The sequence below is a fragment of the Hydra viridissima genome, unplaced genomic scaffold (assembly GCF_058129835.1).
Source record: "Hydra viridissima isolate aposymbiotic clone 2 unplaced genomic scaffold, HvirCarnegie_v1 scaffold_15, whole genome shotgun sequence".
Taxonomy (NCBI): Eukaryota; Metazoa; Cnidaria; class Hydrozoa; order Anthoathecata; family Hydridae; genus Hydra; species Hydra viridissima.
Genome location: NW_028324314.1, coordinates 474,933 through 489,821, shown reverse-complemented (window position 1 = coordinate 489,821; position 14,889 = coordinate 474,933). Strand labels below are relative to the sequence as shown.

Sequence of the window (14,889 nt, the reverse complement as noted above, 5' to 3'; positions counted from 1 at the left end):
TCAGCCGGAAACAATTTCTCCCTTATCTGTAAAGTAAATATATACATATTCAAATATATTAAGTTGGTTTTAACCTAAATAAGAAAATGATATTTAAAAATACAATACACTTACAAAACTTTTACCAACATTACGATTGTTTGAGTACTTTCACTTCAGACTTTCTTACTGCTACGATTGGTAGTAAGGTAATAAGTACACGATAGATAAGAAAAAGTATTCAAAAATACTTTACAATCCTTTTTTGAAATTTTAAATATGTTCTTGGCTGTTGTAAACAGAAATTGTTTAATGGAAAATGTCTTAAAAGTCCAGGCACCTTGTGCTTCAGTTTAGGCACGTTGAAAAAACAGAGCGCATAATGATGACCTCCAAATTAGAATATTAACACGTATTTGAAGTTCTTTTTTTAGACCTTTTTTCAGGTAAATCCTAATTTTATGATAACAGTTTTAATGCGTTAAAAACAGAAATTTCTCTTTGTTTGCCAATACACTGAGCATATAACAAGTTATCATAAGTCATAATTTTGCTGAAGCTTGTTTTACCGTCCTCAGTATATTCTGCTATACAATAAAACTCAATAAACTCTTGACTAGTGTGCAATCGTTAGCACTCTTTTGTTCATTACGTTTATAAAATACAAATAATACTCTTTTACTCTAAATTTTGCGTTGGATATTTTTTTTTATCAATAAATCCTCTTTTTCTTCTTCTTTTTCTATACAAATATCTCTTGTTCTTTTAAACTTCTGGTTATTCTTCTTTAATCAATATTTCTTCTGATTTCTATTTAATTCTTTACTTCTTCTGATTATCAAAAGTTCCTTCTTCTTTTTCTCTTTTATTCACTTATAAAACTACTTGCTCATCAAAGTAAATTTTCAATCACAAAAATTCTCTCCTTCTTTTATTCTTCTTAAAAACTTTCATAAAGCTTTTATTTCTCTTTAAAACTCCATCTTCCCTCCTCTCGTTCTCCTACTCTTCTCCTCCTCTCGTAAAGCTCCTTTTTTTTTTTTTTGAGCTTTACTAGTTTTTGCTTGTTTTTCAATGGCGATACCATCTCATTTATTCATATGACAGGTTGATGAGTCTTCGTGTTTATGTCTTTTCGTGTTACTGAAGCTAAAATAAAATAACGTTGCTCGTTTCAATAAAGAAAAAACAAACTGCAGGGAAGATGTGGAACTTTAAATTCATGAAAGATAATCCTTGTTTATCTTTGCAAACTCCAGAAGCAACATGAATGTAAAGGGCCAGGAACCTCAATATAGAATGTGTTTATAGATTCTTTAATAAGTAGGAATCTATATACTTATATTATATTCATCTATATTCATCTGTAAAAATGAATAAAAGTTCACTACTAATCAATTATTTAGCATTGATGAAAAAGGTCCACTATTTACAAGCCATTCAAAAGTATTGCTGAGACATGTAAATATCAAGCTGGTTCAATTACAAGAGGTGAACGAGATTTGAACACTTCTCTTGCGTGTTTTATGAATGCTGCAGGTGAATCATACCTACTCTGAGAATATTTAAACGCAGGATGAAAGATTTCTCAACGAAAAGAGCACAAGTAGATTACAATATTTGGATGCTCAAAAAACGGATAGATAATGTCAGAATGTTTTGTTCAACGGTTGTACAAAGGCGGAGAAGATTTTGTTTAACGGTGGCACAAAGGTGGAGAAGAGTAACAAAAAAACTTTAATTAGGACATAAGTTTTTAATAACACATGGTTTTTTAAATTTGATAAATCCTAAATATTAAACGGATACTTTCTTGTTCAGTAAAATTAAAAATAACTAGAAAAAAAATTGATAAATGTAGCAACGTTGCTAATTCGAAGGTTGAAAAACCGACCTTTAAGTTTAAGGTTTAAATTCATCAATTTCAGTTCCTAAAACAAAATTCTTCATTTGAACGTAACATGCAAAACACTTTATTATGAAGTTGTTTTAGTAAATTTTTATTTCCATATCTAAAACTGTTGTCAACCGGTTGTCATTGAGATATCGCACACCCGTATATTTTTTAACACAGCATTTCTTAAAAAACGCGGAAGTATGACTATTGAAAAAAATTTGGAAAAAACGGCATCCGTGCTTTTGTATTTATCCCCGGACCCTTTGTATAAGCAGTACTCCACCACAACTACAGGAGCATCAAGAAATTAAACTTTGATCTTGTAAATACTTTGGTAGTATTAACTCCAGATTAAGGTCAGAAGGTCAGAAAAAGTGGGAGTGGTTCCTAAGAACTAAATATAAAATAACTTCATAACTTAATATTTCTTTAAAATCTATAAAAATATTATAAAAACGTTATGATCTTGTCCTTCCAATATCCAAAATGGTGTCGCTCTCAATAATGAAAATCAGCATAACTAAATAAAATTTCATAAAGTTATAAAGTGCTATACACTAATAAAGAGTTTATAAACAAATAAAAAAAATCATTAATAAGATTAGTTTGTAAGAAAAATTAATAAGAATAAGAAGTAATAAGACGTTATTAACTAATAAAGAATTTATAGCTTTATAAACAAAAATGCTTTATAAAATAGTAAATTAGTAAAGAAATATCGTTTTTGAATGTAACATGTAGGCTTTCTTAGAAGATAAAACAACTTCCTAGACTTTGATATGACAGAAACGTGTATGTAAGTCCGAAGAGCCTATAATCAAAATGCGGAATAATTTTTTCTCCCAAAGAAATCCTGCATGGTTTCTTATTTAACTAATTCAGCTTCATTTTTAAGTAGCTTTCACTTGATTTTAGCAATCTTTTTAAAAGTGGCGCTTACCGCGATTTGATTATAAGCTCTTAGATTCACAAACACATCACAAAGAAATGTAGAGCAATAAAAATGTAGTTTCAGTATGCAAACCTTTTAATAACAGAACGTTGCACCCTCTGAAGATATTTTTCCATCCAAACAACTTTCACAAGCCTTCTGACCTGAAGTACTTTTGAATTTATTCTTAGGGCAGGGAGTGCAACCGAAATTATTAGATGTATTAGGCTCATAACCAGGAGGACATTTTTCGCAAAAGTAACCATTTAGACGCGGTGCAGAGGCTTCTGGACAAACCTGGCAGAAATCTAGATTCGGAGCCTTTCTCAGCAGTATTTGATCTATAAACATTCCATTATTACTGCAGCACTCTTCAAATTGTGGTTCGTCTGATGAAATACTAAGCTTTTGTCGACTCAGTAATTTGGGTTGATAGCAAAACTCTGCTTCTGCTCGAAGAAACAGTTTTGTTGCAGAATAAATTTTGGGCAAAACATGATCGGAGCGAAGTTCAATGCGCCATTTTGATCCGTCCAATCGAGGATATAGCTTGCCTTCTATTTTACCTTCTACATTCGAACAAAAAGTGCCAAACTTTTTGCTGCATGGTTCAAATGTATACGGATTAGGTTGAGTGCACTTCGAATAATTTTCTGTGTATTGATTTACAATTAAAAGACCACCTTCAAACATATAGGACTTCCCTGCCAATTGATTTTCTAATAAAACTAACTTGATATTGGTTTCATGAGAAAAATTAAATGGTGGAGGTAGATGTATACTCAATTTTTTAAGAAAAAATGGTCCTTGCTCATAGCTCGAAATCCATCCGTTTTCCACGAGCCACTCTTTGTTCGGAATACTTAAAAATGTAAAGCCTTTTGTAAACGCGGTATCTTGAGTGTATAAAGTAGAAAGGTCAATAGTATCATTTTCACCCGTCATAGTTGCTGGGATTAAGAAATCACCTTTTTTGGTGAAACAATTAGGACATTTACACATGTTAATTGGAACAGTGTTAATTAATGTCCCTGGATCACCACTAGGATTCTCAAGTAAATCTGTACATACTGGTTTTTCAACTCCATGATTCATGTATGTCAGGTAATTACAAGCATTTTTTATTATTGTAATCTTATGATACCTTATAAGATGGAGAGCTTCGTATTTGGTGAGAAGATTTTGGAGTTGATCACTAGATGATCCTTTCAATGAATTTGAAAGTTTGTTTGCTGCATCTTCAGCTATAGTGGCTCTTACATATTTGGAAAAACTGTTCATTATTGTAGATTCCTGCGATGCTATATCTTGATACAAAGCAACCAATACTGCAGCAGCTACCTTGGCTTCGGGACAAAGACCTCTTACCACTGCTCCCCCAGCTGCACCAACTCCCCATTCCGTGTCAGGATTTTCAACTACTTCACAAAGCTTTTCCAATATTCCACTTAAAATTGCGTCATACTCACTAACATCAACTGCAGATATTGCTGGAGAATATTTGTCAGAGTGTTCCATAAACTTTTCAAGCTGCTCTTTACTAAACTCTTTATTTTGATCAATAACTTCAAGAAAGCTCCTTATAGACTCAAAAGTATCCTTGTTTGCATTTACCAGAGTAGAGATCTTTCCTGTTAGTTTGCTCAACTTTGGGATTGAGTTACGTGCAATATAGTCAATCTGTACAATGAGTAAAGATTGTTTTGCGACTTCACTTAATGCTTCTTTTATGTCAACTACTGAGGCTTCACTTCCAGTTAGCCATTTTATGGGGTTTAAGGCTCCAGCAACACGAGCTGCAAGAACGGCTGTTTTAGATACTAAATCTGCACTTGAAACACCGAATGCAGAAATCATTATTTTACCTAACATATTTGCAAATGTCTGGGACGTACTTTCGGATCGAGCTTTTGCTTCAGACCAACTCTTTAATGCAAACTCCTTATCGGACTTTGCTGTCAGTTTATCAAACTGTGAAAGTCTACCGAAGTATTCTCCCAACTGAGTTGTAAACGCTTGACCCAAGGTATCAATGTTATTTCGTATAGTTTCAAAATTTCCTTTAAGGAAGTTATAACTTAGAAGCCCAAAATGGTCAATATCAAGGTACAAAACAATATTGTTACTTCTTGCCGGTTTAGCGAAGTTTTTAACACTGTTCAAAAAAGCCTTAACTTTGCAAAACTCAGGATAAACCGGGTTTGGAACATTACAAGCCCAATTTCGGCATTCCGCAGTTAGCTCGCTAATGGCAGCTTCTGTTGATTGGTAAACTTCATTAATCGTACCGTCTACTTTTATCTTTTTTACAATTTCCATTAGTTTATACGGAGAGCATTTAGCACACTGAACACTTGCAATATGTGATGTGCAAGACTTTGATACCGACATCTGACATTGCGTTAAGAACTTTTCTTTTCCATTACAAACGACCGACGTCAGGAAAAGAGGAGCATTTTTCATAACGTCGGTTTTTTGAAAGCTGAAAACTGGTACCGGAATTTTGAATTCTTCACCGTACAGATGATTGCAAGCAACTTGAGCTGCGTTTAAATCCCAAATATTTGCGCAAATTGGAACCTCTCCAAAACTAATACTTCCCTCATTTTTACTTTTTCCATTGTTAAATGGCATTAATTTTATGTTAGTTGGTACCAAGCAAATAACAGCTGCTCCATTTGATGAGCCGCAATTGTGATATGTTTTATGGTTACAATCTTTAAGGCTGTACTCGCTACCACTGCAGACAACGTCATCCATAAAAAAGTCAGTTTTTACCTGCTCATTTCCCCATCCTATTGCAAGTGTACCAGGAGGATGATTCAAACTTCTACAGACAACCTCCGCGTTTTTGTTTGTCCAGTAGTGATCGCATATCGGTCGTCCTGCTATATTCACAGTTCCGACATATCGGTTATCTATAAAGTGCAATCATTAAAAAGTGTAAATTCACTAACATGTTCTTAGTTTTAGAAAAGAATAAAGTAATTACAATAAGAATGAATGTGTGTATATTGGGGGCAGAAATAAATTTGAGGTTTTTTTTTGTATATTTGAAACTAAATAATAACTCATACACTCATACTCCACAAACAAAAAATTATAATTTTACAAATAGTCCACCTTGTTATTCGAAATAATAATATTGATTAACCGGTAGGTAACGTACCTTGTGTGGGGATAGTAGTAATATTTTTCTTGTAAATAAGCATAAAAATGGTTTGATGATTTCAGATTATCAAGAGTAGAAAGTCTGATGAAGTGGTTAAGTTATTATTATTGAGTAAATTTATGTATTATTATTATGTAAATTTATGTAAAATTATGTAATTTATGTAATATTGATAATTTTTTAAGGTTTAATCAGTATTGTTAGTAGATTATTAATGATGACGAACTTAATACCCTACGTTAACGTTTCTAGCAGCTGATTACATCTTATCTTTGAAAAGTGTTACATACCTATGTTTGAGAAGGTGAGTTTCAAGCCGTTTTTGATCTCAGCCTCTGAGAATCGTGTTTTACATCCTATTTCATCGCGCCAATTTAAGCAGTCATTTTTAGAATCACATTGTTGGTCATATCGTGCGCAGGTTCTTCCGTTGTTGCATTGGAACTCTTTGCATGGGTTAGGACAATCTCTCAAATCGTTTCCACATTCATAAAAAGAACCATCTCTTGCTTTGCAGGTGCATGAATGGCCTTCTCTGAAAAAAGAAAACTTTGATAATAACTTATTAATTAATATGTAATTATATAATTAATTTTTATTAACTAAATTATTTTGCATATACTAAAGAATAAAAATGAATTTCGCAAAGTAGTTTCACGAGCTTTAAAGTAGAGATAAATGAAAAACAGTTTTAGTCGCATGTCTAAGAAAATCTATTGAAATTATTAAAATCTATTGAAACCTGTCTTGTTACGTTTTTTAAAGAAAACAAGTTTGTTTATATATTTTAGAAATTCTGAAGGTGGTTTTTGCGTTTACGTTCTTATGTTAAGATAAAATAAAATATCGTTTTTTGCTCCATTTCGTTTTTTAGAACACACGACGTTGAAGCAACGTTGAAATAACGTTGATCGACGTTGATCAACGTTATTTCAACGTTGTTTCAATGTAGTGTGCCCGCTGGGATGTAATAAAAATATATATATATATAAGTCAAGGTAATATATAATATGTAGTTAATATATATCATTGTGTCTACATCACTTTACACCAGAATCTGAACAAAGTTCTAACAGTATCAGCTAAAAGGTAAATTTTACAAAGTTTAATGGTAAAATAATAAATGCGCTGAATGATACAAAATTCATACACCGTTGCAAAATATATGGCGCCAATTCATCCCAAATAAACAAAATGGTGACAAGAAGACATTAAAAAGCTTGCATTATCGGATTTGTAAGTTTAAATACCATCTGGATTACAAATCTGATGATGCAAAGAACTTTCAGGCAAGAAACAGAAAGAAATCTGAAAAAGTTACGACAAATTGAAATAAGCCTTTTTGTGAACCAATGCATACAACGAAAAATACAAAAAATGGAAGCAGCCGAAAAACGTTTAGAAAAAATTTACACATGATATTTTTACACAGAAGCAGAACTAATTTTATCAAACATGATTGGTAAGTGTTCAAAAATTTTTGAAAACCAATGTTCAACTATGAGAAACAACAGGATTGAGGCCAAATTCGAACTAAAACTGAAACAAACAAAAAAAAACAAACAATAAACAAAAAAACAAAAAAACAAAGTATTTAAATTAATATAATTTTTTAGTAATTAAATTAATATAAAATTAAAATTAATTATAAAGCCGTTGTTCAATGGTTTAAAGGTTTTTTTCATCACCATTATTTTAGGAGTAATCATCTCATTAAACCATCGTTCCGTCAGTCACTTTTATGAGGTTTTAAATAGAGATGGGAAACGAACCGAACCCGAACCGAACGAACCGAACTAGAACCTTATTTACGACAGAACCGAACCGAACCCGAACTTTAGTTGTTACCAAACCGAACCGAACCCGAACTTTAAAACTGTTGGGAACGAACCAAATTAAACCAACTGTCCTTACCCTAACCAAGCCAAATTCGTTTGAAAAAGTGAAAACTTTGCAATTCGCACATCACTACAATACATAACATAATACATAACCTAATGTGTAACAACCGCAAATTTAGAACTATTTTGTTCTATCTCTCATTTTAAGTGTTGGGAGAAAATGAGTTAGTAATTTTAGTAAGTAATAATTACTTTCAAAATATACGTTATTTTTTAAATTTTTTAAAAAATAATTTGTTTAAATCAAAATTATTTAAAACATAAGTTATTATTTCTTTAAAAACTAAGCTAAAATTTTGACAGTAGGCTACTTAAGCTACCGTTATCTGTGTTCAGAAAGTTACTGCTTTAATGTTTTGTGCACTTTAACTGCAGCTATTAGCAACTGCATTGTTTTTTGAACTTTTGAACTTGCAGTATAAAAGAATTGCAAATTATTTCAAATTATTTGCAATGATTTAACTACTTAATATAACTTTAATTTATTTGTGTTTTATCATTGTGAATGTAAAGCTTTGTAACTAATAAAAAAACAATTGTGTTGATACCGAACCGAACCCGAACTGTGCTTGAGACCGAACCGAACCGAACCGAACTCGAACATTAAATATTACCTAACCGAACCGAACCCAAACTTTAAAAAAAAAAAAATTGAAAATTGGTTTTTGGATTTAATGTTGAGATCTTTTAAATAATTTTTATATAAATAATTTCTCCGATATGTTAAGAAAGATTATTTAAGATTTAAAAACCTCTTTAAATAAATACAATGCTTTATTTAAAGTTTATTTAACATAAATATTTACATATTTTTTGCTGATTCCTATTACTAATTACTGATGTTTTGTACTGTTGTTGTTATGTACTTCTTGTGTTAGTGAATATGATTGCATTTTATTACATATATATATATATATATATACAGCTGCGGACAAAACTACGTGAACGATTGCAAATAGTTTTTTTTAATGAAATTTTCAATGTCTTAAAATAAGTTTATAGTTTAATACTATATATGGTTGGATAGAGCGTTTTTTGCTCTATAAGACTGTGTAAAGTGTATTCTCTAATAATTTGTTTAAAATTAAACATATCTAAATGTTCAAAAAGCATCAAATATTTTGCGCGACAAAACCACGTGAACGATTTATAAAAGCGTCATTTTTGATGCAAATTATATTATATTCACATCGAAATCAGTGCTTTTAAAAATCGTTCATGTGGTTTTGGTATTCTAAGAACTTACAATCATTTAAATTTCTCAAGATTATTCTGTTTAACATCAAAAAATTAAAAAAATTAAAAAAAAATTAAAATGGTCCATTGGGCAAATTGCAGCTCATGTGAAGATGTCAAAAGGTGGAATACATAAAATTATACACCGAGAAAAGAGCAAAAAGATCGTTAAGAAAGGTGGTCGTCCACGTATTACGGATAAGCGGTAATATTCCTTTAATTTTATTTTTTTTAATATTTAATCTTAATAATATTAATGTTAATGTTAATTTTAATGTTTAACATTTTATTTTTTAGTACTGATCGAAAAATTGTGGGAAAATCTCTTGAGAATCCACATTTGACAGCCCCTGAAATTCGTCTGCAAACAGGCATGGAAAACGTAAGCACTCGAACGATTCAAAGGCGTTTAAACGAAGGAGGTCTTTATGGGCGCAGACCTGCAAAGAAACCATTCCTTAACCCCAGGCACGTCAAAGATCGCCTACAGTTCGCTAAAGATCACTTAAACTGGACGGTTGAAAATTGGAAAACAGTTTTGTGGTCGGATGAAAGTAAATTTAACATGGTTTGCAGCGACGGTCGAGGTTATGTTAGGCGTCCAGTAGGTAAAAGATTTGCAAAAGAGTATACAATAGGAACTGTAAAATTTGGGGGTGGCAATATAATGGTTTGGGGGTGTTTCTCCTGGGCTGGAATTGGTCCGTTGTACCGTGTAAACGGTATAATGGACCAACTACAGTACAGGGAAATATTATCTAATCAAATGTTGCCACACGCTTTAGAAAAAATGCCTCACAATTGGGTTTATCAACATGATAATGACCCTAAACATACAGCTTTGACTGTAAAAAATTGGCTCATAAATAATAGCATAACGGTTTTGAAGTGGCCTGCCCAATCTCCCGACTTAAATCCAATCGAAAATTTATGGATTGAAGTTCAGCGACGCTTGGGAGGTCGCAAATTTCAAAAACCGGATGAACTTTTTCGAGCCGTACAGTATGAATGGGAGGCATTACCAAAACAGTTACTAGAAACTCTTGTAGAATCTATGCCAAGACGGTGCAAGGCCGTTATCGATTCTAAAGGCTATGCAACTAAATATTAATGTTTGTTTTTTTTAGAATCTATTATTTGTTGATGTTAGTAAAATTATTCTTTTACGTTTGTATAATCGTTCACGTGGTTTTGTCGCGCAAAATATTTGATGCTTTTTGAACATTTAGATATGTTTAATTTTAAACAAATTATTAGAGAATACACTTTACACAGTCTTATAGAGCAAAAAACGCTCTATCCAACCATATATAGTATTAAACTATAAACTTATTTTAAGACATTGAAAATTTCATTAAAAAAAACTATTTGCAATCGTTCACGTAGTTTTGTCCGCAGCTGTATATATATATATATATATATATATATATATATATATATATATATATATATATATATATATATATATATATATATATATATATATATATATATATATATATATATATATATATATATATATATATATGAAGACCACATTGGAAAAACGATCAAGCTACATTTTTATTGTTTTTGGGTTTTTGCCCCTGTTATTCGGCTGCAGTTTAACTATATATTTTTATACATATAATTGACTACATCACTAGAAAACCGATCAAATTACACAGGTATTTAGCTTATCAAATAAGTGAGCTATGTTGTTTTGAAGTTTAAAATCTAATTTACTCAAAACAAAATAAATGTAGCTTGATCATTTTTCCAGTGTGGTCTTCATATATATATATATATATATATATATATATATATATATATATATATATATATATATATATATATATATATATATATATATATATATATATATATATATATATATATATATATATAAAAATGCAATCATATTCACATACATACATACATACATACATACATACATATATACATATATACATACATACATACATACATACATACATTCACATACATACATATTATGTATGTATGTATGTATGTATGTATGTATGTATGTATGTATGTATGTATGTATGTATGTATGTATGTATGTATGTATGTATGTATGTATGTATGTATGTATGTATGTATGTATGTATGTATGTATGTATAACTAGTTATTTAGTATTAAACAATATAAAAGAAAAAGATATGCCGTGCAAAACAACAGTATTTATAAAAGTTATATTTTTTAAAGATATATACTGATAAGTTATTAAATATCATTTACTTTTACTTAAAGTATTTTATTTATCAAGTATTTATCAGTAGTTATCAGTAGTTATCAAATATTACTAATTATCTTTTCTTACCTTTTCTTATTTTTAAAAGAGAAGCTTTTCAATATTTTTTTTGCTTGGCATATATATTTGTGTATATATACATGTGTGTTATATAATGTATATATATTATATAATATATACATACATTATATATATATATATAAATTATATATACTATATGCACTATATGTGTGTATGTGCTATGGACAGTTTTCCATAATGTTATTTTCTAGTTTAAATATGACATTATTGAAGCTTAATGTCATATTTAAATAAGTAAATATGACATGGAAGTTGGAGCCATTTATTACAATCGTATGTCCTTCCTGATGTTAACTTGTTTTGCAGATAATATATAGTGATAATATAAAAGACATTTTACTATTATAAAATAAATGTAACTTTTGTATTCTTTATCTTTGACTTGTTAGCAAATTTACATTTTTTTCAAATTTAATGCTCTTAAAAATTTCTTATTAGTAGTTTTTTATAACAAATGAAAAATACTTTTTTTTTTAGATTAATAGCAGTTTTAAAACATTTTAGGTTACACAAGTTTATTGCTGCAGCTAAGTTTCTTCATTTCAGTTCGCAGTGATCTTTTTTTGGAGTCTTACCTTGCAAGTTTGTGTTTTTCACATTTATTTTTTGCAAATGAAAATGTTTGAACTCCTACAAACAAACTGATAATCTGCTCAAACACTTTTGTTTTGATTTTGTTTGTAACAGAAGTATTAGTTGATATACAAAAATTGTTAAAATTAGATATAACTGTTGTATTTGTAAGAATTTCTTTTGCAAAATCATTTACAGAAAACACTGATAAATGTTTAAGTTATTTTTCTAAATAATAGTTCACATTGCACAAGTATATCAATAATTTTAGAATTCACTCTCCATAAACCATCTCCATCATGAGCATTGTATATTGTCAAAATCTGCTTTACATGCTAGAAGTAAAGAACATCATTGAATGTTATAAAAAGAATAAGTTTTTTGAATAATGTAACTTATTGAACAGTTAGTGAATAATATAAGCAGCTAAATATTGCAAACTTCATTTCTGCATCCTTTATAGTCATGGTCGATTTTTGGCATTTCTCACCATTGAATTTGTTTTTATCGGTAAGGTAGTTTAAAATATCATTTGCTACGTCCTGCAATAGAGTATTGGAAAAAGTGGGTTCTTCAAAATAATTAGGCAGGTTTTAGGCAGATAATCTGCCGCAGATTATTCAACATGAGTCTAAAAAATGCTGAGTAATATTTCTTAGGGTCACCCTTAAACTTTTCAAAAAGACTCTTTAGCTTATGCCACAACTCATCTGCATCATTTGGGGAAAATTAAAAATCTAGAAACTTAACAAAAATTAGGGGAAAATTGAAAATTTAAGGGCTTTAGTTAAGCAGTTTTTTGTTTATTTGCGTTACAGTGTACCTTCTACTAGTTCTCATTCTACCTTCGGAAGAATGAGAACTAGTAATTTCTTGAACAATAACATAAACAAAGCGCTTTTGTTTGTTTCCAGACTATATATTCTTGTGACTATGATTTATTTGATTTTTTTTTTTTTTTAAAAAAAATTGTTAATTTTATATTGGTTTTAACAAAAAACGTTACAAAACGATTTAATGCGCATTGTTCTTTTGTTAACCAACGCGATTGCGAAATATAACGGGTTTTTTCTAAACAAATTTGATTCATTTCATCAAATTTGAATGCAATAGAAACAAAGCGCAGACATCTGGTTATTATTCACACATTCGCTGACGCAAGAGCTAAAATCTATTGGTGTTTTTACTATATACATGTTAATACTATTAACTTAATAGTACCATTACCTTAATAGTACTATTAACTTAATAGTACCAGGGGCGGGTTTAGGGTTAGGCTTGTTAGGCGCATCGACTAACATCTTTTTTGGTAAAAAATACATTCTTCAATTTTATTTTGTGATTTTTTGGGTGTAAATTAGCGATATCTAAGAAATTTTTATAAGTATAAAGTCCCCATCTTGCTTGTTTTTTTAGCGGCTTCCGAATTTAAGAAATATTTGTAAAGTAGATTCTAATTTTGTTATCGGTAGCGTAATTTCGGACCATATTAAGCGCGCCTAACCTGGCCCGTTTATTTGGCTGACGAGATTTCGAAATCGTATAAATTCTTAATAAATTGTTTCCTTTTTATCCTTTGGTAACATAACTTCAGGTCAAGTTAGGCAAAACATTTTTGCACCTAACTTGGCCCGTTTATTCGGCAAACGAGAGTCCAAAAAATTATTAAGTTCATTTAACTAAAGGTTTTTTTCATCGTTCGGTAGCGTAACTTTAGGCCAATTTAGGCTCCCTCCCCCGCCCCGCTCTATACCTAGAAGCGTTAACATTTCTTGACTAACTTCTTTAAAAAGCCAAACCCGCGCCTGAGTACAATATACTTATATTTTTTAATAAAACTTACTGCAAATACTCCAAATGCTAATATAAATATACGCCGTAAGTTATCCTTTGCATCTACTGACAGATTGACCAATTAGAGAATTGCGATAAAAATCCAAAAAGTAAAAAAAAGTAACCAGCTCCAATGTTAACGCTATCAGATTGCCCCAGGATTATTTTGGAAGAATATGTCTGTGAGCAAACTTGAACAAATGACTTAAAGTAATGTTTTGCACCAGAACATGACATTATTTGTTATCAGATTTGCAGAATATTCTATACCAGAACATTCTGCAAAACTGTAAAGTATTAAGAAATCTGGCTGCTGATGAACACGCAAAAGAATCCAAGTATTGCTTTACCTGTTTGTTTCGTGAAAAACATCTCTTCCAATTCACTGAGATGATAGTTTACAAAAGTTCACGAAACAGTGAATCATAAACCATAAGTATGTATTAGTTATGATTTACCTTATAGAAACTTCACACATCGCTTGATAAACTCTTGTCCAACCAACTTGTTCGGAAATTTCAGCTCTCTCTTCAAAACTACATCTTGTATCGCAGCACTCAGTTTTTATTTGTCGTTCAGGACTCTCTCGCTTGTTTCTTAAGAAGGATAAAGCCTTGTTTTCTTTCAAAAGCATTTTCGATGCAGGCTGAATATAAAAACAAAAAATTACAAAATACAAAAGCAGGTTACATTTATTACGTTTGTTCTAGTACTGGCACTCGCACATGTTAATAAAAATCCAAAGTTTGAGTGTGAATTAAAAAGAATTAAAAGTGTATGTACAATTCGATATTTTTTTATTCCAATGAAATTAAATTTTCTTACTTTACCAACATCCTCCGCAGCGAAGATTGATAATACGGATGTAAATACAAAAATTTTCCACCTCATAGTTGGTTTATTCATGCAAAACTGACTTAATTCTAAACTTAAGTCTTGTTCGTCCCGGTTACAAATCAATGGTCACACAGCCAAATACTTATCTTTGCTTCGATAGTAGACTTCCAAGCTCATGGGAAATAAAAAACCCT

At 30.5% G+C, this 14,889-nt stretch overlaps 1 protein-coding gene across 1 annotated transcript; it reads right to left on the bottom strand.

Moving 5' to 3' along the window:
- Positions 1–704: 704 nt before the first annotated feature.
- On the bottom strand, positions 705–14,889 carry LOC145193220 (uncharacterized). Its single transcript, XM_090073377.1, has 5 exons — positions 14,684–14,889; positions 14,317–14,504; positions 6,270–6,514; positions 2,901–5,725; positions 705–2,396 (listed from the first exon to the last, which is right to left on the bottom strand). Exons 1-4 carry the CDS (start codon positions 14,762–14,764, stop codon positions 2,904–2,906), a joined length of 3,336 nt encoding a protein of 1,111 aa, XP_089929503.1. The 5' UTR covers positions 14,765–14,889; the 3' UTR covers positions 705–2,396; positions 2,901–2,903.